Source organism: Rhinoderma darwinii, chromosome 6 (assembly GCF_050947455.1).
Source record: "Rhinoderma darwinii isolate aRhiDar2 chromosome 6, aRhiDar2.hap1, whole genome shotgun sequence".
In the NCBI taxonomy this organism is placed as follows: Eukaryota; Metazoa; Chordata; class Amphibia; order Anura; family Rhinodermatidae; genus Rhinoderma; species Rhinoderma darwinii.
Window position 1 is genome coordinate 133740682 of NC_134692.1, and position 23511 is coordinate 133764192.

The window sequence follows — 23511 nt, forward strand, 5'->3', positions numbered from 1 at the left end:
CCGCGGCGTGTCCTCATAGGCTTGCTGTCAGTAAATAACTGACAGCGCTAATACACTGCACTACGTATGTAGTGCAGTGTATTAGAGTAGCGATCGGGGCATCAGGCCCTCAAGTCCCCTAGTGGGACAAGTCAAAAAAGTTAATAAAAATGTCGTAAAACAAAAAAAACAAGTTTCAATTTAAAAAAAAAGCTAAACTGCCTTTTTTCACATAGTAAGTCTTTTATTATGGGAAAAACTGTAAAAAATTAAAAAACTATATAGAATTGGTATCGCCACGTTCGTAACAACCCAAACTACAAACCGATTACGTAAATTATTCCGCACGGTGAACGCCGTAAAAAAAAACCATGAAAAACAACGCCAGAATCTTTGTTTTTAGGTCACATCTCCTCCCAAAAAATGCTATAAAAAATTATCATAAAGTAACATGTGCTCCAAAATAGTACCAATAAAAACGACAATCCGTGTCGCAAAAAATAATCACTGACACAATTTTGTCCACGCAAAAATAAAAAAGTTATTGGTTTTAGAATATGACGACACAGAAAACAAATGATTTTATAAAAAAAGTGATTTTATTGTGCAAAAGCTGCAATACATAAAAAAAACTATATAAATTTGGTATCGGCGTAATCGTATCGACCGGCAGAATAAAGCTAACATGTAATTTAGGGCGCATTGTGGATGCCGAAAAAAAACCCAATAAAAAACTATTCCAGTAAACTAAAATACCAGCAAAACCCCAAACAGAACTACTACGAAGCAAAATCCATGCTCAAAATCGCGGTCTTTCCCTTCTTAGCCCTACAGTGTGCCCAAACAGCAATTTATGTCCACAAGTAAGGCATTACCATACCCGGGAGAACCCGCTTAACAATTTATGGGGTAAGATTCTCTAGGGGCACAACATCTTGTGCGGTGAATAGGCATATCAGTGGAAAAATTTAAATTTTCACTTTGCACCATCCACTGCGTATTCATTTCTGAAAAACACCTGTGGAGTCTAAATTCTCACTACACCCCTTGATAAATGCCTTTAGGGGTGTAGTTTCTAAAATGGGGTCACTTTTGTTTGGTACATCAGTGGTTTTGCAAATGCAACATGGCGTCCGCAAACCATTCCAGCAAAATCTACGCTCCAAAAGATAAATACCGCTCCTTTTCTTCTGAATGCTCCCATATATGTAAACAGCTGATTATAACCACATATGGGGTGTTACCATACTCGGGAGAAATTTCTTTACAAATGTTGGGGTGCTTTTTCTTCTCTATTCCTTGTAAAAATGAAAAATGTTGATCTAAAACTACATCTTGTTGGGAAAAAAATTTTTTCATTTTCATGGCTTAATTCTAATTAATTCAGCAAAAAACTTTTGGGATCAAAATTTTCACTATAAGCCCTAGATGATTCCTCAGGGGGTGCAGTTTCCCATATGGAGTCACTTTTGGGGTGTTTCCACTATACTAGTACTACAGGGGCTCAGCAAATGTGACATGGCGCCCAGAAACCATTCCAAAATCCAAATCGTGCTCCTTCCATTCTTAGCCCTACCGTGTGTCAAAACAGGTGTTAATGACCACATGTGGGGTATAGTTCCAAAATGGGGTCACTTGTTGGGGGTTTACACTGTTTTGTCCCCTCAGGGGCTTTGCAAATGCGACATGGCCACCGCAAACCACTCCTGCTAAATTTGAGCTCCAAGAGCCAAATGGCGCTCTTTCCCTTCTAAGCCCTGTCGTGTGTCCAAACAACCGTTTATTACCACATGTGGGGTATTGTTTTACTCGGGAGAAATTGCTCTACAAATGTTGTGGTGCTTTTTCTACTTTAGTTCTTTTGGAAATGAAAAAAAATTAGCTAAACCTACATTTTATTTGAAAAAAATTTAGATTTTCATTTTCATGGCCTAGTTCCAAAAATTTTTGCAAAAAAACTGGCAGGTCAAAATGCTTGCTACACACCTAAATAAATTCCTCGAGGGGTTTAGTTTCCCAAATGGGGTCACTTTTGGGGGGTTTTCACTGTTTTAGTTCCACAAGACCTCTTCAAAGCTGACATGGTGCCTAAAATATATTCTAATAAAAAGGAGGTCCAAAATCCACCAGGTGCTACTTTTGCTTCTGAGGCCGGTGCTTCAGTCCATTATCACACTAGAGCCACATGTGGGATATTTACTAAAACTGCAGAATCTGGGCAATAAATATTGAGTTGCATTTCTCTGGTACAAAAAAAATGGATTCAAAATGAATTTCTGGGAAAAAATAATGAACTTGGTAAATTTCACCTCTAGTTTGCCTTAATTGCTGCGCAATGTCTAAAGGGTTAAAGAGGCTCTGTCACCAGATTTTCCAACCCCTATCTGCTATTGCAGCAGATAGGCGCTGCAATGTAGATTACAGTAACGTTTTTATTTTTAAAAAACGAGCATTTTTGGCCAAGTTATGACCATTTTCGTATTTATGCAAATGAGGCTTGCAAAAGTACAACTGGGCGTGTTGAGAAGTAAAAGTACAACTGGGCGTGTATTATGTGCGTACATCGGGGCGTGTTTACTACTTTTACTAGCTGGGCGTTGTGTATAGAAGTGTCATCCACTTCTCTTCACAACGCCCAGCTTCTGGCAGTGCAGACACACAGCGTGTTCTCGAGAGATCACGCTGTGACGTCACTCACAGGTCCTGCATCGTGTCAGACGAGCGAGGACACAGAGGCTACAGATGATTCTGCAGCAGCATCGGCGTTTGCAGGTAAGTCGATGTAGCTACTTACCTGCAAATGCTGATGCTGCTGCAGAATCAACTGTAGCCTCTGGTGCCGACACGATGCAGGACCTGTGAGTGACGTCACAGCGTGATCTCTTGAGAACACGGCTGTGTCTGCACTGCCAGAAGCTGGGCGTTCTGAAGAGAAGTGGATGATCCTTCTATACACAACGCCCAGCTAGTAAAAGTAGTAAACACGCCCCGATGTCCGCACATAATACACGCCCAGTTGTACTTTTACTTCTCAACACGCCCAGTTGTACTTTTGCAAGCCTCATTTGCATAAATACGAAAATGGTCATAACTTGGCCAAAAATGCTCGTTTTTTAAAAATAAAAACGTTACTGTAATCTACATTGCAGCGCCGATCTGCTGCAATAGCAGATGGGGGTTGCAAAATCTGGTGACAGAGCCTCTTTAAGTAACTTTCTAAATGCTGTTTTGAATACTTTGAGGGGTGCAGTTTTTAAAATGGGGTGACTTATTGGGGGTTTCTAATATCTAAGGCCCTCAAAGCCACTTCACATCTGAACTGGCCCCTGTAAAAATAGCATTTTGAAATTTTCTTGAAAATGTGAGAAATTGCTGCTAAAGTTCTAAGCCTTGTGATGTCATAGAAAAATAAAAGGATGTTCAAAAAATGATGCCAAACTAAAGTAGACATATGGGGGATGTTAATTAGCAACAATTTTGTGTGGTATAACTGCCTGTCTTACAAGTAGATACATTTAAATTGAGAAAAATGCTAATTTTTGCAATTTTACGCTAAATTTTGGTGTTTTTATCAATTAAATACTGAATGTATCGGGCAAATTTTGCCAGTAACATAAAGTCCAATGTGTCACGAGAAAACAATCTCAGAGTCGCTTGGATAGGTAAAAGCATTCCGGAGTTATTACCACATAAAGTGAAACATGTCAGATTTGAAAAATGAGGCTCTGTCAGGAAGGTCAAAAGTGGCCAGAGCGGGAAGGGGTTAATGTAGCGTACGCCATATTCATCAATACGACACACACCAATTGAGGAACAGCCAAGCAACTAGGCTATGACATATTTTACCTGGCACATCTCGCCACCGGTTTTCTATTATTTGGTAGACATGTCCCCCTTTCTTTTTTCTGTCACAGCAAATTTCAGATAAATATGGCGCTCAGTGTAAGCACCATAAGGCCGGGTTCCCACACAAAGTACACGCTGCGGAACTTCAGCAACAAAATTCTGTGCGGAAATTCCGCAGCATTTACAGTAGCAGCAAAGTGAATGAGATTTCGCAAATCTCAGCCACACCGCGCGGAAAAAAAATAATGCAGAAAAGCTGTGCGGAAAGCGTTCTGCGGTGCGACTTTCCATTCCGCATCATGTCAATTTACGCTGCGGTTTTCTGTGCAGAGATGCTGCGTTTTTTGACCCATAGACTTAAATGGGGAGCCTAAAATACGCCAGTTAAGTTTATGCAGCGGAAACAAAGTAAACACCGCAGGTGCACCCACTAAATAGGTTAAAACCGTAGCGTTTGTGCAGCAATAGGCAAAGCAAAAATGCATTATATGGTGCGGGTTTCTGCAACAGATTTACCCAACATTTATATTTTTTTAGGTTCTGCTGCAGATTTTCTGTTGTATAAAGTCTGCAGCGTACCCTGTGTGTGGGAACATGGCCTAAGTTTGTGCATGTTTTTTTTTTCTAAAAGTCTTCATCAGGTCTATTCTAATAAAAAATAGTCCATAAGAGATGGAAATAGTAAAATTAAGCTGCTGGGAACTGATATCAATTGGTCCCGAGTCTAGATTGCAGAGAAAAAAAAAAATACCTATGTGTAAACCCAGCTTTGCAGGGGCGCTGCATGTCACAATGTGCTGTGCAGCAGGCCTCTCTGGCAGTGCAGGGGTTAGGGGATGGTGCAGACACAGAACATGTGCTCAGGTCTTTTCTTCTCCTTCCTTCCCCTGCTCTCCTCTCTGCCAAGCTGTCAGCTGATGGGACTGATCACCCAAGCGTGGCGCATGCAGCCAGATCAGCTCTCATCCTCCCCATTCAAGCTTCTGTTACCCCACCCCTTACCCCAGCACCCTCACTGCGCCCCAAATCCAAGCCTAATTTACCCCTGGCATCCCTGCAGCCCAATGCATGTGCCAAATCTGCAGAAGCCAGCCCTCTTCCCACTGCAGCAAGTCATGCAATGCTTTGCAAATAGTCCTTTGTTTACATGCAATGCCTTACTCTGCGGAAGAAGGGCTGGGATTTGGCTCTGGGCAGAAGGGGGGTAGGCTGGAGGGAGGGGGAGGGGTGCTGTTTCTGATCTCTCACCAGCTGTTTCCCGCCTTGAAACAGACATCAGCTGCAAACACACACTCACATTGAGAGGCAGAACACAAGGAGAGAGACAGACACCTCCCCCTGATCATCTGGGACATCCTACACACTACACCATTGATCCCCTGCATGCACCATCACCTAATCAATAAGGCTGATCGGGGAACCCACAAAGCAAGAGCAAAAAGGGGGAGCTGCAGCTGCGACTAGGGGGGTGGTGGGAGGGATACACGTTTTTCTTTTGGGGGGGTGGAGGTTGGTCCTCCTGCTGATTGCTATGGAGTATTTCATGATGCCCGCGCAGAAAGTACCCTCCCTGCAACACTTCAGGAAGACGGAAAAAGAAGTCATTGGGGGTCTGTGCAGGTAGGTACCCCATGCTTGTTGGCAGTGCACATGGCTGGAGATGATTTTGCATGCTGCAGATCTCCTTAGATCACCTTGCAGGAAAGAAGGGAGGGAGGTCAGCTGTGCTTTAGAGGGGGTGGGTAGTAAGGGTCTCCCTGGGCACCATTGCACCCCAAAACCCCAGCCTGGTTGTACAGGAGGTAGTCCAGGGTGATGGTATGGATCAGTGGAAGTGGGGAGAAGGGATTTTTAAAGGGCGCAGGGAACGGTTTGTCACTTGCAAACAGACCCACGTGGTGCCTCAGCCATGCTGCAGAGCTGTGATCAGGGAGCATGCAAACACTGCCAAGGAAACCTCCTGCCTCTACCCAGCCCCCTAATGCCCTCTCTAGCTGCCCCCTTAGTGCAACTGGGGGGCACTTAAATACAAATCTGAGCTCCTCTCTCCCAGCCACACACACAACACACCCCCTCCTGGGCAATCAGCTGATTTCACAGCATTTCAAATGCAATTGGGCTCCAGACAGACCAGCAGCACCTGAGGAGTTGTAGTCTGCACCACTGAGGTGTAGTCAGGAGCTGGAGGACTACCAGACCCAGCATCACCTGCGCCAGGGCTTCATTGCTTGCCTCTATTATAATGCCATGCTGTGTTCACAAGGTCATTTGTATTCTCATAAAAGGAAGTAGATTGGCAAACTATGGGGGTCCATGGATGACAATGGGGGGGGGGGGGGGGTATTTTTATTTATTTTTTTAAAGTCTTAGTACAAGGTCACGATCGGATTGTTTCTGTTCACGAGACCTTCACGATCAATCGCTGCGATTCCCATGTGAGCCGGTTGAAGACGCGACGATTTAAGCGATGGAGGATTTGGCGATTATTCGCGCACCGTGGTCCATCATGGATTCTTGAAGGAGAAATACAAGAACCTGTCCCAAGGACAGGAACGTAAAGCTTCCATTTATACTAATCTTTTCTGTAGGATCTCTTACGGGGTATCCCGTAAAAAAGAAACCTACGCCACAACCACTCGTGCTTAGATTTCTGGTTATATACGATGCGTTATTGAACGACAAGTGGTTTTATCGGTTGCCGAGGACTCAACCGGTTTACCTACAGCCGCCGCCAGACAAGTGTTGGGATATTTGCTTTTTTATCGGAAACGATATATATATATATATATATTAGATATTTCACTACGACGACTTTACGATGGATTTCAATCATGGCGCAAAATTGTGACTAAATATCTGCGAATATTTTTTTTTTTTAATCTCTATTTTTTTCAAACTCTACGACTAGATCGATTTTGTTAAATCGTGTTATCCATTCTGGTGAATGGAGCGGTTTTCCATCGATCGGAAAGACGGCGTCGATTGACCTGATCGCTCCTTGTCGGTTGTGAATCTGCGCGATTTGTGGACGACTTATTTATACACGGTTATAGATGTGGATATATGTAATAAGTGTGCGTATAGCCGTGTAACACGCCCCCTCCATATTGCTACCCTGCTCCTGTTGTTGTCACTATGGCTGAGGTGAGGGGCACCGCACTAGACGTTATAATATTTTGTAAAGAGTAGCCAGGATTATGGAAACCGTTTTGGCTCCCGTTTGTGACCTTGCCGTCTGTTTCCATGCTGAGGGGGGAGTGGGACATAGTATAGCGCAGACAGGCCTGGCCGTGACTCTGCAGCCCGCCTGGAGTAGGAGTGTCGGAGCGCACAGCTTGTCGGGAAGTGTAGTGCGGCGGCGCAAGGGACGCCGGGAGACGTAGTATGCAGCTGACCATGCTTTCGCCTAAGCACAAAGCATGGCACGGGCAGGTCATGTGACCAGTGTTTGCAGCTGCAGGCGGCCGTGTGGCAGGGGCTGTGCACCAAAGGCTGCTCTGTCTGTAACCACTAGGTGCTGTGTATTTTGTAATATAGATTATGTCATCCCTCATGTTCTCGTGTGCTTTGCCGTAGTTTAAATAAAGTTACTCGAGACTTGAAGTTTGATCTCCATTTGCTGTACAGCTGAATAAAATGGGGCATGTAAAACTAAATGCCCCCTACAACTTTCACTTTATAAAATAAACGAAGCAGATTTATCAATGTATTTCCGTCGGTTCGCTGGTGTATATACGTTAATTAATGCGGAGCAGATATGTATTAAAACTGGTGCAAGGGAAAAGCGGAGCAGTTGCCTATGGCAACTGTTCAGGTCACTGTTTTCATTTTCCGAAAGACTTCTATATTAAGATGAAATCTGGTCGCCGTGGGCAACTACTCCACTTATCCTCATCTCCCCCCTATAGTGTTCGAGCTGGACGCCATATTTGTGAAGCCTCTCTGACGCTCCCGTGATGCATGCGCCTCATAAAAGTTGGCACAGCAATATGTGACTCGTTCTCCAAGCTTGTTCTAAACCGAAAAACAACGACCTGGCGGTGTTTTGTTTTTCTCCGTAGGGCAGATTTATCAACCGGGCGTTCGTCAGTAGACCGTAGCCAATGGCGACATTATAAATAAATGTGTACCAGTAAATTGTGTAACTCACCGCAAATTGTGGCAACTTTATTATGATTGTGCACCCCACATACTGCACACCCTGTGCTTCTTTACTCGCCTCCATAGTTGTCGTACATATATGTTGTTGTTTTGCTTCCCCAAAAACATTTTACATTATTCAGTTATTTTTTAATGCGTTTTAGTTTTGAGAAGTGTTGCCCACTGTTACTGTGGCAACATGAAGTTTAATATCCTTTTTAGGGTACCCACACATGTAGCAGATTTTCCGTCAGATTTGCTGGAGGAAAATTTGATTTAAAAAAAACCCAAAAACCTATCAACGTGCAGCTGAACGATTTCTGCGCGGAAATTGGAGTATTCAAATCCACAGCATGCTCAATCCGTTTTGGATGTTCGCCGCAGATTTCACACTTTTCAATGTAGAAGGGGTGAAATCCACACGTAACGCGTGCAGATTTTGTTTCAGGTTCGCTGTGGAAAAATATGCAACAAATCTTCTGATTTTTGTAGAAATCCTTAAAGCAGTATCAGGTCTAATGTGCCTTGTTTTTGGTCGTACGGTGCTGTCAAATCCCAATTTATTGCCCAGATAATTGAAAAATTGCGGTTCTGTCACGGTTTCGCAGTAATCGTGGAAATAAAGTGCAATTTTGCCACGACGTGGGCCTAGACCCTCTTTATGACTGAAATTATTTGTATATAGCGTGATGGGATAGCCCTGCTGTCTCACAGGTTTGGCCTTGTTGCCCATAACAACCAATCCGTGCTGAGGTTTCCGCTCTTAAATTGCTTTGGAAAAATGAAAGCAGTGATTGTTGCCCATAGCAACCAAGGGAAGTTTTGATATATCTGCCTCATGTTGGGGTTATGATTGTGTTCACTGGCAATGGTTGACATACCCCCAATTTTGAACCAGTAAACATCCCCTGTCATGGCTTTCTTGCCAATTCGTGTTGTGCTGTGCCATAAGCCCCAACATGGTGACCATGAATAAGCAGCGTCCATTGCGTGTGCAAACCTATGTGGCCATAATAGCTGCCTCAGGTTGAAGTAGAGTAGGACTTTTGTGTAGTACAACACAATCCCAGGACGGTCGCCTCATGGTATACGTGACCTTTACGTTGGCTTTTATTGGGGAGATGTTGCATGACGTTGGCTGAACATTAGGCGCTCACGTGTGCCAGGGCTTATAGGCTAGAATGCCAATCCCGTCACCTCACTTTGAAATACGCTAAGCCCCGTTACATTTCTTCTAAATACATACAGATCGTTTATCAATTGTAACTCAATGAGACCATAATGTTCCTGCTGCCGATGGTTCCACCAAAATGAAACTTGTGCGACATGTTCGTTGTAGCAGCCGTTGCCCCTCATAACACATAATGAAATGTGACCTTGATGGTCGCTTGTAAATTCCCAATTGGAGGTGGACGGGGTCACCCAAATCTAGTGTCTAGCAAACCACATTTGTGCATCGATCTTCTAGATGTCTTGCCACACAGATCTGTCTAACCTGCCATATATTACCAACTGGAAGAAATAGCCTATTGTTTTGTAGGATAAAATGCACAATATCGTATCGAGCTGCACTGCTCAAAAGCTCTATTTACGTTTGCGTTGTGTCTTCTGTTGTTTTTTGTTTAGTCACCGAACAGACAAAAGTGGAAAGGAAAAACATTTCCGTCAAAGTACATTGATTTGTAATGTGTTTTTTTTTTTGTTTCTTTTTCCTTGGCCTCAGTTGTTTCCCAGTTCGCCTCTGTTCTGTCAGGTTTTCATCTTTTTGCAGGAAATGATAGCGTAGTCTGCTGCGCTTTTTTTTAATTTCATTTTTTATTTTTCTGTCAAATTGTGAGAACTTGTTGGAAAGGCGCTTTCATTTATTTTAATTACAAATGGTTGACTGATCTGTACGGAATGTCTTCCATTTTGTAGCTGTTATTCATTCCGTTTGATGGATCCATTTTTGTTTTTTTCTGTGCATATGCATCACTTCCTACATCTCCAAAAAAGGGAAAATTAATACAGAAAAAGACTGATCCAAACTGAAACGGACGAGACTAAATTTCAATTTTTGTTTATGGATGGGTCTAATGGATCTGTGTGTTAACTTTTTTTTATATATATATATATATTTTTTATATATCGGTTTTGCATCCCTTTCTAGTCAATTTGACGGATCTGTTAGAAACGGAAGGGCCAATGCAGATATAAACCGAGCCTAAGAAGTGTGTGTGTGTGTATGTATATATATATATCTATATATATACACACACACGTCACTCTCTGTGCAGCATTTATATACATGGGCATTCTTTTTTTTTTTTCTCTTACCTTTTTGTTTTTATATAGTGTATCATTATAATCTTATATGATGGGACAACCCCTTAAAGCCACTCCTTTGACAATGAGTTGATCACCAGGGGTCCGGCCGCAGGAACCCCCAGCAATTGGCTGTTCTCGCTGGAGCTACCTGCTCTTGCCTACAGATTTGAAATTTTACGCACTGGCTGTTGGCCGATGAAGATGAGCATCTAGCGTTGTCCCAATAAATTAAAAAAAATAAAATCTTTCGCCATATCTTCTTACTTCGAGAATGACAAATCTGATACAGCCATTGATCCCCATCTGGGAAAGTGGGGTGACAACCCTTCTAGGGCCGTAGCAGCAGCTATATTGGTTGTCACGCAGCTTTTCAAGAAACCAGTAACTAATACTTACAGAATATCTCTATGTATATATTAATTTGCCAATTCCGCTAAGTATATAAGGTATAATTATGGTTCTTCCTGTGCCGTCTAGCTGTGCGCTGTGTTTATCTCAAATGGAAAACTGGGGATTTATTGTTGCCTGGGGGTTTCGGAGAGCAATAAATCTAGTCTGCGCCTTGAGTTAGATCTATGCAAATCTAAAGAGCCACCTTGAGATATAAAATTCAGACCTGCTCGTCAGGTAACAAAGTGCAATAAGGAAACGGGGCATTCAAGAGACGATCGCGAATGTTATCTAAAGTCGGAAAGTTTTCTTTTAATCTGGATTTTATTGCGTCTAATAAAACGTTTGCAAGAATTTAGTTGTGTGCTCATTGCCTTGTCAACAATGATGTCCTCATTTAAAGGGGGGTCTTGGAGATGTTACTAATGTATTTTCTAGTATGCATCTGGCCACAGACTTGGAGATGCAACACATTGGGTCAAGTTTTCGAATGAGCATTTTGATCTGAGACCATTTCCGGTACGCAGATGAAATTGTTTCCTTCGCTTAGTTATCTAATGTCCAGTTTTTGAAAATTAGTTGTTGTTTTTTTTGGTGCAACTTTCTAATTTTTATTAAAAATAATTGTAACTTTTTGATATACAGCTGCTTTGTATCCTGTAATACAGAGCAGCTGTATCTTGCGCTGAGAACTGAATCAGTCAGCGGAACTGACGGGTTCAGTGACAGCGGATCCTGCGTGCCTGACACGCAGGATCGAGCTGTTACCGTTCACATCTAAGTTCATTACTTAGATGTGATCGATAACCGGTGGATCCTGCGTGGCCCGCTGTCACTGAACCCGTCAGTCCCGCTGACCTGACTGGTTCAGGTCTAAGTGCTAAGAAATATTTTTAATAATGGAGCTATTCTCCCTAAAAGCATTTTCTAGTGGAGAATATCTCCTAAATATGACCGTGTGCGGAGTTCTCACGGGCAGGGTCTCGGTGTGCCTCCATACAGGCCTTATGGTTGAACATCTGGTACAAATGGCTGCCACTAGAGAGTTTACAGAATACCTTGTCGTTGAAGTAGTCCTGTAGTATTAAAGTATAACTCCACCCAAAACACATCCTTACTAGAGGCCCATAGGAAAAGTAGAAAGAAGAGCAGAACCACTTTAACGATCACCTGTCTGTTTTTTTTTGTTTTTTTTTCAATACCTTAAAATACGACATTCACTGGACATCCCACTTCTGTGGAATGGCCTTGTGTATACCGTGCCTTTTTAGCTCACCAGAACTGCGTAGTGTAGATATGGCCATTTTTTTTATTCTTAAAGGGGTATTTCAATCTCAGACGTTTGTGTCCACAGGATATTCCAAAAATGTCCGATTGTTGCGGGTTCCCAGAGGTGGAACCTGCATCGATCTCTAGAACAGGGCCCCCTGACTCCATCCTACCTTCTGTTTCCGGACTTCGGCCTCTGAGTTGCGAGGTGGCCGGGAGTACGTAAACAGCCAAGCTTGCTGGACTACGCCATTTCCGGAGCTACGGAGACTGTTTTCGTGCACTCGAATAGTGGCAGAAGGTAGGACGGGGGGGCCCCGTTCTAGAGATAGATGTGGTCCCATCTCAGAGATGAACACCGATCAGTCGTCTTATGGCATATCCTTTGGATATGCTGTAAATGTCAGAGATAAGAAACCCCTTTATGCCAATGTCTGTGGACCTGAGGTGTAGAGTCTTGATACGCCTCTGACGTTACCAGTTCTCTGAGTTTAACTGACTGAATATTGGCTCCGCTCATAAAACGGCAGCTTCCACGGTATTGTTGACAAGTGCGCTTTAATAGCTTTCTGGTGTCGTCGTCTGGAAAAAAACAGAGCATGTGTAAAGCGTTTTATTGCCAGTGGAGCCAGATATTCTGCATGGGATTTATGGAAGACGTCTTTAACATCCCATGGCTGTGAGGTGTCTCGCTGCTGCGCTTTGTCCTCCGGTTAATCATGTCCTGTGACTAATCCCAACTATCAGAAGGGGGAATGGTTTTGGTGGGGGCAGGAAACTGGAGTTCCCTCGTTCGACCCTGAGGGGGTCAGCTGCCTTCATTCCCCTTCTGATATTGTCATCTGGAAATTATTACGGAGCCCTCAAGGCAGACAGGAGGGGATGAAAGGGGGTGGGGGGGGGGGGTCCTCAGATCCGGCTTCCATCCTTTCCTGTGAGAGGCCACACACAGAGGTGCCTAACAGGTCACACTATGGAGGCCGAATATGATCTACACCCACCTTAACCCCTCCTTTGCTAAGTTTTCTACAAAGGATATATGTGTGCTTGTATTTATTATAGTGCACGGAATGTATACGTGCGCATCTGTAATGTATCAAAGAATTGTTTCTGATTTATTCTTTACTTATGATCTGTTTTTTAGCCTAGCAAACATCCCCTTGACGCCAGAGACACAACGGGACCAGGAAAGGCGGATACGTCGGGAAATCGCGAATAGCAATGAACGCCGCCGCATGCAGAGCATCAATGCCGGCTTCCAGTCTCTGAAAACTCTAATCCCCCATACTGATGGGGAGAAACTAAGCAAGGTGCGTAATGTTAGGGGGTGATTGCTTTATTGGATCTACTATACAAAGCAATACGTTAGTCACGGGACAATACTCTTATGTAATAGCATTCGTATACCTTTGTCCGTTATGTGCTACATTTTTATTTGACCAGCTTAAAGGGATGTTCTTATCAGAAAGTGACTGTCTTTCAGTGTAAAAAGGTATTGCAGTATTCACATTGGCCACTAGGTGTCAGCTGAGCCAACTCCACTACGGGCCAGTAAAAAAACAATGACAAACTCTCTTTACAGCATGCAGTAAAGTTGAATATTATAACTATTGGGTGGAGGGTTCTTCATTAAATGACACTTCATGTCCTGCTAGAGACTGGATAAGCAGCTTTCACACTAAGGTTACATTCAGACGAGCATGACCCATTTGTGCACGTAAAAAACGCAGCATTTTGCCTACATTTCTTGTGCGTGTGGTATGCGGTTTCTCACGTCCGTGAAAGCATTTCCTTTTTAAAAAAAATAAATAAATGTTTTTGACACATCAAATACATTGAAAAGCAGAGAAACATGGACAGCACACGGATGTCGTCTGTGTGCTGTCCGCGGTTTTCACGCACCGATAGACTTCAATGGGCGACTAGGTGCGTGAAAACGCACCAATATAGGATATGCAGTGAGTTTCACGCAACGGGCACATGCTGCGTAAAAAACAATGCGTGTGTGAATGGCCCCATTAAATTGCATGGGTCCGTGTGCTGTGAGTGATTTAAACGCACAGCACACGGATGAGTATTACGCTTGTCTGAATGAGCCCTAACAAGCAATGATATGATTTGTGACCGCATGAAGAATTCCGGTCAGGGTAATATAGGACAGGTAAAGTTGGAACAATTTAAATTTCCGGGAACAGTTTTTTTTTTTATTTCAAAGGGGAACTCCAGCTAAAAACAGCATTTCTTATTGAAGCTGTGCAATACTCCAGACCCTCTAGTATGCGCAAGGAAATAGAATTTGCTTGGCAGCACCCAAATACTTTTGGGTAGCTGTCTAGCAACCATCAAAGGTGACTGCACTGAATCTGCACAGGTTCATCTAGATTCAGCACGAGCACCTTTTAGGGTATGTTCACACGAGGGCGTCCGTAACGGCTGAAATTACGGGGATGTTTCCGCCTGAAAACATCCCCGTAATTTCAGCCGTAACGGCATGTGCAGGCGCTTAAACGCCGCGTCCATTGCGGGCGTAATTAGCGCTGCTATTCATTGGAGTCAATGAATAACGGCTCCAATTACGGCCAAAGAAGTGGCAGGTCACTTCTTTGACGCGGGCGTCTATTTACGCGCCGTCATTTGACAGCGGCGCGTAAATTACGCCTCGTGTGAACAGACGTCTGCCCATTGCTTTCAATGGGCAGATGTTTGTCAGCGCTATTGAGGCGCTATTTTCGGACGTAATTCGGGGCAAAAACGCCCGAATTACGTCCGTAAATAGGCCGTGTGAACATACCCTTACAGAGCACAAGTGCTTGCTACTGTGTTGTGTTGGGGTTAGAAGGGGAAACCGGTAGGAGAGACAGTGATGTAACACTGATGGAAATTTTGGTAAAATTTCTCAGATATTTATATTTTGCACTGTATGTCTTCTCTATACAGGCAGCAATACTGCAGCAGACTGCAGACTATATATTCTCCCTGGAACAAGAAAAAACCAGGTTACTGCAGCAGAATACTCAGCTCAAGCGGTTTATACAGGTAAGGAGCTACTAAATCACTTGTTCTAGATATATAAATCAGAAGCTGACCCATACTGGGTAATGCGGCACTAAAAAAAATAATAATTTACAAAAAGGTGTATATCCATAATCTTTATATATTGGTAATAATCTTATATATTAAAGGAGTTGTCCACCCTTGGACAATTCCTTTGAGAAGGGTCCAACCCCCCCCCCAGCCCCCCCCCCCCCAAATCATAACTGATAACATTGTGTTCTGCTGCTGGGACCCTAAGCAGACACCTATAATTTGTGGGGGAACCCTGCATTAAGTGTTCAATTTCTCTGCAGCGCCACCACATGTCAAAAGATGCATTACAAAGTACACCTTGAAATCAATGGGCTGCCTATGTGATGCATGGACGTGCCAGGTCCTCCAGAGAATTTTTGTGCTAGATATTATTTATATACCACCAATTCCCACCATGACCATGCACATTGTGAGAATTTTAGAGTTGCAAAGTGACAACGTTTAGTACGTCTCACTATAATGACCTCTGCTTATTGCAGGAGTTCAATGGCTCATCCCCTAAACGGCGGCGGGCAGAAGACAAGGATGAGGGCATTGGCTCCCCGGATATCTGGGAAGAGGAGAAAGCCGAAGACCTGCGAAGAGAAATGATTGAACTGAGGCAACAACTGGATAAGGAACGTTCTGTGAGGATGATGCTGGAGGAGCAGGTAAATGGTTAATGCTTGGTTAGAGCCTTCCATACCAGGAGTCCGCAACCTTCGGCACTCCAGCTGTTGTGAACTACAACTCCCAGCATGCACTGACAGCCAAAGGCTGTCAGGGCATGCTGGTAATTGTAGTTTCACAACAGCTGGAGTGCTGAAGGTTGCGGACCCCTGTTCTATGCAACTTGGAATTGCTATTCATTAGTTTCCGATAGGAGGAGTGATGCTGGCAGTGTAGGATGGCACAACAGATAGATTAGCGCATTGCATGCCTGTTATACAGCATCTTCTAGTTCCCTGATGCTTTTGTTATTAGTTTCCCTCCATAGAATATTATTGGTCAGGGTTTCTAATTGACTGATATAACTGGCAGGTGCGGGCTCTGGAAGCTCACTTGTACCCTGAAAAGTTGAAGGCTATAGCTCAACAAATCCAGGAAGAGGGAGGGCAGGGGCAATCGAACGAGGCACTGGACATGGGTGACCAGCCTCTTCTTTCTCAGGTGAGACAGACAATCCTTCCTCCCACCGTAATAGAGAGTCCCTCTGGTCCTTAGCCATCGAGCTGATAACTGTTTCACATGTGAGGTGGTACCACGGCCCCCCCTATTGAAAAATTCTGTTATTATACCTATATGTGTGTGTGTATATATAAATTTATTTTGTGCCATTTGTTGACCTCCTTTTGGACTGTTTTTATATTCGCATCTTCTGTCCCTGCAGCTCCTGGCACCACATATGCCCCTGGCGCCAACTCACCACCCGACAGTAATAGTCCCCGCTCCACCACCTCCACCCTCTCATCACGTCAATGTTGTGACTATGGGACATTCCTCTGTAATCAGCTCCGTGTCCACATCCCGGCAAAACTTGGACACGATTGTGCAGGTTAGTGTGAAATAAGATGTTAGGGGTGTCGGCAAATTGTTAAAAATGTTTCATGATGTTGGCGAAGTCTTTAGTAATGTGGTTTGATTTGGAAGACCACACAACCGCTTTCAAAATAAAATGGGTGGATTAAAATTGGTCATGTTTTCCCAGATGGAAGAAACCTATAAATCTAAGTAAATATGTGAGAACTACTATTTATGGAATAAAGGGAACCGGCCATCAGAATCATTCCCATTACGTTTGTGCAACCTAACTTTAGGAATAGTGGACACTAGATGTCCCTCCAATATACTAATCAGATGATCACGCAGAGTGCCCCCCTATACTAATTAGTTTTGTAGGTCTTGGTTACTTTATTTAAAGTGGTTGTCCTCTTTGAACAATCCCTTTGTGTTAAGGGGGTTTTACACTGGGCAGTTATCGGCAAACGATTGTTCATAGAACGCTCGTTGCCGATAACGCTCGTTCATCTGCTGATCGTATAGTTCTAATAAAGTAAAATATTATCGTTGTCGGCAGCACATCTGCCTGTGTAAACGGAGTCGCGCTGCCGACAAAATAATAATGTATGGGGATGAGAGATCGGAGTAACGAGCGCTCGTCCCCTTACTAGCTCCGTGTTCAGGAGCAAACGAGTGCCGATCAACGAGCTGTCGCGTTGATCAGCTCTCTTGTGTTCTGTTCCTGGGACCCTTGGCAGACAGCTGTAATCTGTGAGGGAACCCCACAGTGAGGTCTCATGCACACGGCCGTGCCCGTTATCGATTGCGGGCACGCACGGCTGTCGCAGGCCGCGTTTTCGTACCGTGCTCCCATACAAAGTATGGGAGCACGGCCCGTAAAAAACGAAAGGTTAGGACGTGCTCCATAATTCTCGGCATGGACACCTATCCGTAGTGGTACAGAAAGGTGTTTTCGGCCAATAGAACCGCGCGGGTCTGTAATAGCGGACCGTATTACGGTCCGCAATTACAGAGATTTTTCACGGTCGTTTGCATGGGGCCTAAGTGTTCAATTACTGTGCAGCGCCACCACAGGGGAAATGAAGCATGGACCCTCTTTGTAGCCGCTGATATAGAAGAGAGTATTTTGGGGGAGGAATATCAGCCTCAAAATTCAGTTTGGAACTTTGGGGCAGATTTTCCTCTCCCTGCACGCCGTTTTTCGCCCGCGGCCATTGAGCGCCGCGGGCATAAAACAGCGCGAAGTACGCTTTCTCTGCCTCCCATTGAAGTCAATGGGAGGTCAGAGGCGGAAGCGCCCGAAGATAGGGCATGTCGCTTCTTTTTACTGCTCGCGGGAAAAAGACGCCGACGCCTCCCATTGAAATCAATGGGAGGCGTTCTCGGGCCGTTTTTGCCGAGTTTTGCGACGCGGTTTCCGCGTCAAAAAACCCGGCAAAATACTCAGTGTGAACATAGCCTAACTGAGTATTCGAGCTGTCACTCTGCTGCAATGGCCAGGATAAGAGAGAACTACCATCACAGCCGGTTTAACCCTTCCGATGCCACAGTCCATAGTGACCATGGTATCTCAGTGGTAAGATAAAAGTAGGGGGCTCCCTATCAGTGCCCCTGCGATGTGATTGCGGGCTGCTGTTTGGTTGCCATGGTAGCTGGGGGCCTAAAGAAGGCCGACTTGTCCGCCATGTAGGATGTCGGTTTTACACTGAAAGGCATAATACACTGCAATAAAGAAGTATTGCAACATATTATGTAAGCGACCCCAAAAACGTATAGTTTTTCAATACAATATATGTACCCCAAAATGGTGCCATTAAAAAAAATACTTGTCCCAGAAAAAAATAAGCCCATATACGGCTGTCATTGGAAAAACTTTATGACTATTAGAACTCCCTGATTAAGAAATGGAAGGAAAGGGTTAAAAGACGCAAGTTTTTTTTTTTGTTTTTTTTAAGGATGCTGTTATTTTGGGCCTTAACTAGTAAGTCACTTATCTAACCCCCTTTTTCTCCTTCTTCCCGCCAGGCTATACAGCACATAGAGGGCACACGAGATAAACAGATGCAGGAAGATGAGAAGCGAAGGGCAGTCATTGTGAACGCCGCACGCCCATGTGACGATTCGGACACTGCATCGGACACAGAATGTGATGACAGCGAGGCAGATCAAAACAAGGATGAGACCATGGAGGACCCCTGACATCTACTGCCCTTCCCAGGACTGGGCAAGAGACTGGGGGAACTGGAGGGGAAGAGGCTGTGAGGGTACTTGAGGGAGCACGGTCTGGGGCTGCTCCCTGCCAGCCTCCTTCCCAAATCTGTAGGGTTTATAGGGTGGTCTACTGCTGACCGCAAAGATACTGTAATGAGGTTGTTGAGGGAGAAGGGTAAAAGCACTAAGGGGTTGTCCTGGTCTGTAGACAAAAGGAGGAGTGTCATTGTGGTAGGGGTGCTTACATTATTTTTTTTTTATTTTTTTTCCCCGTTTCTTAAATTTGCAGCAGTCCCTCAATCCTTGAACATTTTCTTTAAGCCTTTCCCAGCAAAAGGGATTAAGGCCTGCACTTGTGGAAATAAAGTCCCTCCTCGTCCATATAGGTGTATGAGGAATAAGCATAGTCCTGTCTCCCAGGAAATAGTAGGTATGGCAATAATAACCGATACCCCATACCTTTCAGTTTATACCTTTTTTATAGATACATTTTATACGTATATATTTTATAGAGCTGTCTGTGTGTATAATATACCTATATTTAACACCGGTTTCTTTTAAAGGAAACTTTGTCCTCAAAGAGGCTCGGCTAGGACAATGTTATGGCTATAGCTTAACAGGCCCAACTTATTTTGAGTTACCGACGTCCATTCACATGATTTTCCAATATCCCAATTCTAGCTGCCGAAAAGAGAAGAAAAAAAAAAGAAACAGTGCAGGCCTTTTTTTCTTTTACCACATGATGGCGCTGTGGAGAATAGATATTTCTTTAGGATCTTGCATTCTAAAATGTATGATAACTTTCATAAAGTCTTAGGGACCCCAAGTTTATATCTATATGGAAACAGACCATGCAAAGTCTTAGCACTACATTCAGGATTTTGGCTTCTATATTTTGAGTTACTAGCTTTTCTATTTGCTGCTGTGGCCTTCAATTTTATTTTATTTTTTCCTACGTTAAGGGGTTTTCCGGGACTTATTTTTTTTATTAATCCATGTAACCTGCAAAGTTAAATATATTTCTAACGTCCTTTTAATTTTAATGTACTCATGGATCCGCTGTTCTGGCGTGACCTAATCTCCCCTGCTATGCCCGTGTGCCAGGTCACATAATCTAGGCCTGCACGTTTTCTCCCTCTAGGTACGTGTCCTCGGCGCTGACGTCCCGTACGTGGGCAGGCTCAATCGCTGTTTGTCACGGCGCATAGTGTATGTACCACGCGTGCGATGTGAGAGACGGCGCTTTGTCACTGCCCTTGTCACTGCCGATGACATGTACATTGGATCCGCACGGCAATCTGGGAACTGTAGTTCCTGGATCAATACACTCCCCTAAACCAGAGGTCCACAATGAAGATAAGCGGCGTCTGCAGGGAGGATCAAGTTGGGAAAAAAAAAGTTCACCCATGCCAATTGAGCGATCCATGTTTATTTTAAAAGTACATTGCTTTTCATGGCGTAGGGATTTAGCGAGTCCCTGAAAACCCTTTTAACCTGCATCTGCTCTGACGTCAGGGTTGGTTTGAAATTTGTAAATAGTTTGGAGAACTGAACCTAGGGTAAAATTGGGTTGATACTGGCGTGCTTAGTTGCAATCTTATGATATTATGCCGGTTGCCTGACTGCAAATACTGATCAAAAGCTAAAGTCATACGAAACATATTTCCAAAATTGTAAAAAAAGTATAAAAAAAAAAAAGATTTTTTACTCATTTCACGAGATTGCAAATAGTCCCAGTATAAAGGAATGGTGGCGGGTTAAGCTACATTAAACCTATCGGCATGCACTTCTTCTTGACGGGTATCCAGCACCTACAGACAATCTAGGCACATTTTTGGGCTGCAATGAAATCTTCTGTGTCACCGGTTCTTTGTATATGAAGTCTGGATAAAACAGCGGGTCCATCTCTTTTAAAATGACTTTTTAAGACACAGAATTGAGCACCTATTAGACGCACCCTCTATTCCTATACAACGGCCCCTGCAGGGGAAATGTAGTATTACATGGCGGCCGTTTGATTCATGGTCGAGCAGAGTATGCCATAGTGGGACTCTAGGCATATAGATGGGGTAGTCCAGTTGGGTTAACCCCTTTATTAATTGACTGAGCCCCTTTCCTGATTATCAGGGGGGTTCTCATTACACTGCTGTATTTATCTGATTTTTGAAAAAATACATTTTAGGTGGAGAACCCCTTTAAGCCCACAAAATGCTTCCCTCCATTGCATGTAGATAACGGATACTCTCATAGGGGGCATGAACACGTGAGGAGGGACTGTCTGCTGCGTTCTAGGCTGACGCAATCATTTGCAACATATGGGAAAGAATTGGGCGGCTGTGATTATTTGGCAACCTTTTACTCAAAAATGGGGGTCAGTAGCTAGGCAGGCTGGCAAAAAAAAATGTCTTAAAACCATTTAATTCACAAAAGTAATACATTGACTTATAATATTTTAGGTGATCACAATAACGTATACCTATTGTCTGGGCACGGTGGAGACCGCCATCTACAGCCAGGTCATGTGACCTCACGGAGGTATGGGGCATAAAACGCATTGTTCAGTACCTATAATGGATGCTTCACTATGCCCAGCCAGCGGGTACGCTTTTAGTACCCTCTCAACTGAGCCAGGATCATTGAATTTGGCAGTCACCTTGTGCCACTGTGTTCTTATGTTTGCACCCATGAGATTTGATGCCGTCTGCAGATGCCCGTGTGGTTAAATCTGAAGTTTCTGGACGTGGAGGTGCCGGATCTCACCAGACGCCTCCGCCGTTTACGTCTTATCCATGTTTTTGTTTATATATACAGTCGTTTTTCGGATCATAAGCACTTAAATGTAATTTTTTTTGTCTGCTAGGGATTATTCTGCCAGTAAGGATGCTAAATGTTAGGTAGACCGCTGACGCTTCCCTCCTCAATGGCGGCTGAATAAACTAAAATGCTGTGACTTACAGTGGTGAAGGTAGTTTATCCAGGCGCTGACTCCGATCTGGATAACCAAATATTAAGACGTCCTGCAGGCCTTTGTATTAAGGCGGCTACGGGCGGGCAGATGTTCTCTAACATTTGCACCCCGTGTTGATCGAGACCCGTTCAATTGGTTCCTATGATATTTTATTACTAAAAATATGCGTCATTATTTCCTGAATATTATGGATTAATATAAATATTTGGACGGGATTATACTCGTAATCCATTTCACATGGATAGTAATCTAAATGTATCCAGCGCCAGGATGAATGTACGATTTGGCAGCAGATTTGTATAGGTAAGGTAAGCACTTCGGCACTGTAGGTCACATCATGTTACTTTTCAGCATAGGTAACGGGAGGGTGCCGTAGCTTTAAGACTTGTCTCACGCCCATTCCCAGCACTCCTCGCCCTCTTCACCTTACGATCGATCTTCCTATATATTTTTTTTTTTTTTAACCATTTCAGCTCTTGTGTTTGAGGGAAAAAAAAGCTATTTTATATTTTGTTAAGAAAGTGACATAAAAACCCTGCAAGGCGTCGGCCTTTGTAAAGAAACAAAATAAAAAAATGTTTGTACTTTGTTTTTTAGAAATTGGTTGTCCTGTCTTTATTCCTTCTGCTAATTAATTATTACAACTATTGAGAATCCAATTGTAGCGAAGGTCGATGAACAAAAATTAGATTTGGTGTAAGAAGCCTGATACCCTTGGGCCATTGACTAGTGGTAAATGATGAGTGTTTAGACCCTTTTCCTCGGCCTGCTTGATCGGTGTATGCCAGAAGTGTGAACGTGTGGAAAACCCTATCCATGTGAATTGTACTGTAATTGTTGCGGATTTTCAGTGGAAATGGGTCACCGGAGCTCCAAAGGCGGCTTCACACACATTGTTTCCCGCATAGATCTAATATTTTTATTTTTTTTGGTCGTGTTTTTTAATATAAATCATGGGACAGTCATTTTATACGCCAGTCTTCATAACCAATTCGCTGGAGTAAGATGCGAATGCCTCCAAAATATGTTGCATCTTTTCACGGGCTGCTCACCACAATTGCGTAATTACAGCGCCCCATCCACCGGTGGCCACCGCCACTAGAAAGATGCAACACATTTATTAGGAGGTGTCTACGTTTTAATCCCATCGCATAAAATACATACTCTCCTATTCTCCCATCCGGCTCCCTTTCCAAGCTGCGGCTCATTCAAGGGTGCCGGAAGGAAGACGAAGTACAACATTTTTTGGAACCGAGGTAGAGCGATATCCCAACCTAGGCAGTAGAGGGCAGTCTAACTTTTTATTTTCTGGGGCTGTCTGCAGCAGTCATCTAGCCCTAGCCAAAAACCGTCACATAGTGTTGTCCATGTCTGTTAAACTCTTGTGACATGCGGTAGTCTTATTTCAACATACAGATGTAGCCATCTTTATCTTGACTCTTAACGCATTAAATACAGAGTTTCACGCAACTGTAACTTTACTTTTTTAGTGGCTTTTGTTGTGTGATATCAGGCTGCAGCAAGTTATCGGTCAAGATAAAGATGACTACATCCGTATGTGTGATCAGGGCCAGATCAAGGCCTGTGGAGGTCCCTGGGCAAAACATTCTTTCCAAAAACTGCTATGAAGATCGGAACACACACACACAGAGTTTTATTTAGCCCAACACAGAAGTGGGCACAAAACAAAGGAGATGTATCTGTCGTTTATTTACACCTTTTCTTACTTTTAGATCCACTTCTGGCTTTGGGTCAAGAAATTGAGCCAAAAACTGCATTAGAACTGTTATTCTTGCCTAAGGCCAGGATATATA

General features: G+C 43.7%; 2 protein-coding genes across 4 annotated transcripts in view; one reads left to right on the forward strand and one right to left on the reverse strand.

Moving 5' to 3' along the window:
- Positions 1-7147, reverse strand: part of GLIS2 (GLIS family zinc finger 2) — a 55662-nt gene extending 48515 nt beyond the window's left edge. Inside the window, exon 1 of the mRNA XM_075830452.1 lies at positions 7053-7147. The gene's annotated coding sequence lies outside the window, so the exon portion shown is untranslated. The remainder of the gene's footprint in view (positions 1-7052) is intronic.
- TFAP4 (transcription factor AP-4) lies at positions 5058-22297 on the forward strand. 3 transcript variants are annotated; one of them, XM_075830453.1, is made up of 7 exons: positions 5058-5445; positions 13076-13241; positions 14869-14967; positions 15498-15668; positions 16039-16167; positions 16388-16552; positions 18544-22297. In XM_075830453.1, exons 1-7 carry the CDS (start codon positions 5357-5359, stop codon positions 18715-18717), a joined length of 993 nt encoding a protein of 330 aa, XP_075686568.1. In that variant the 5' UTR covers positions 5058-5356; the 3' UTR covers positions 18718-22297. The 3 variants fall into 3 exon arrangements, with proteins under 3 accessions (XP_075686568.1, XP_075686569.1, XP_075686570.1); XM_075830455.1 differs by lacking the exon at positions 5058-5445 and adding an exon at positions 5927-6088; XM_075830454.1 differs by lacking the exon at positions 16039-16167 and having other exon boundaries at positions 5061-5445.
- Positions 22298-23511: the final 1214 nt, after the last annotated feature.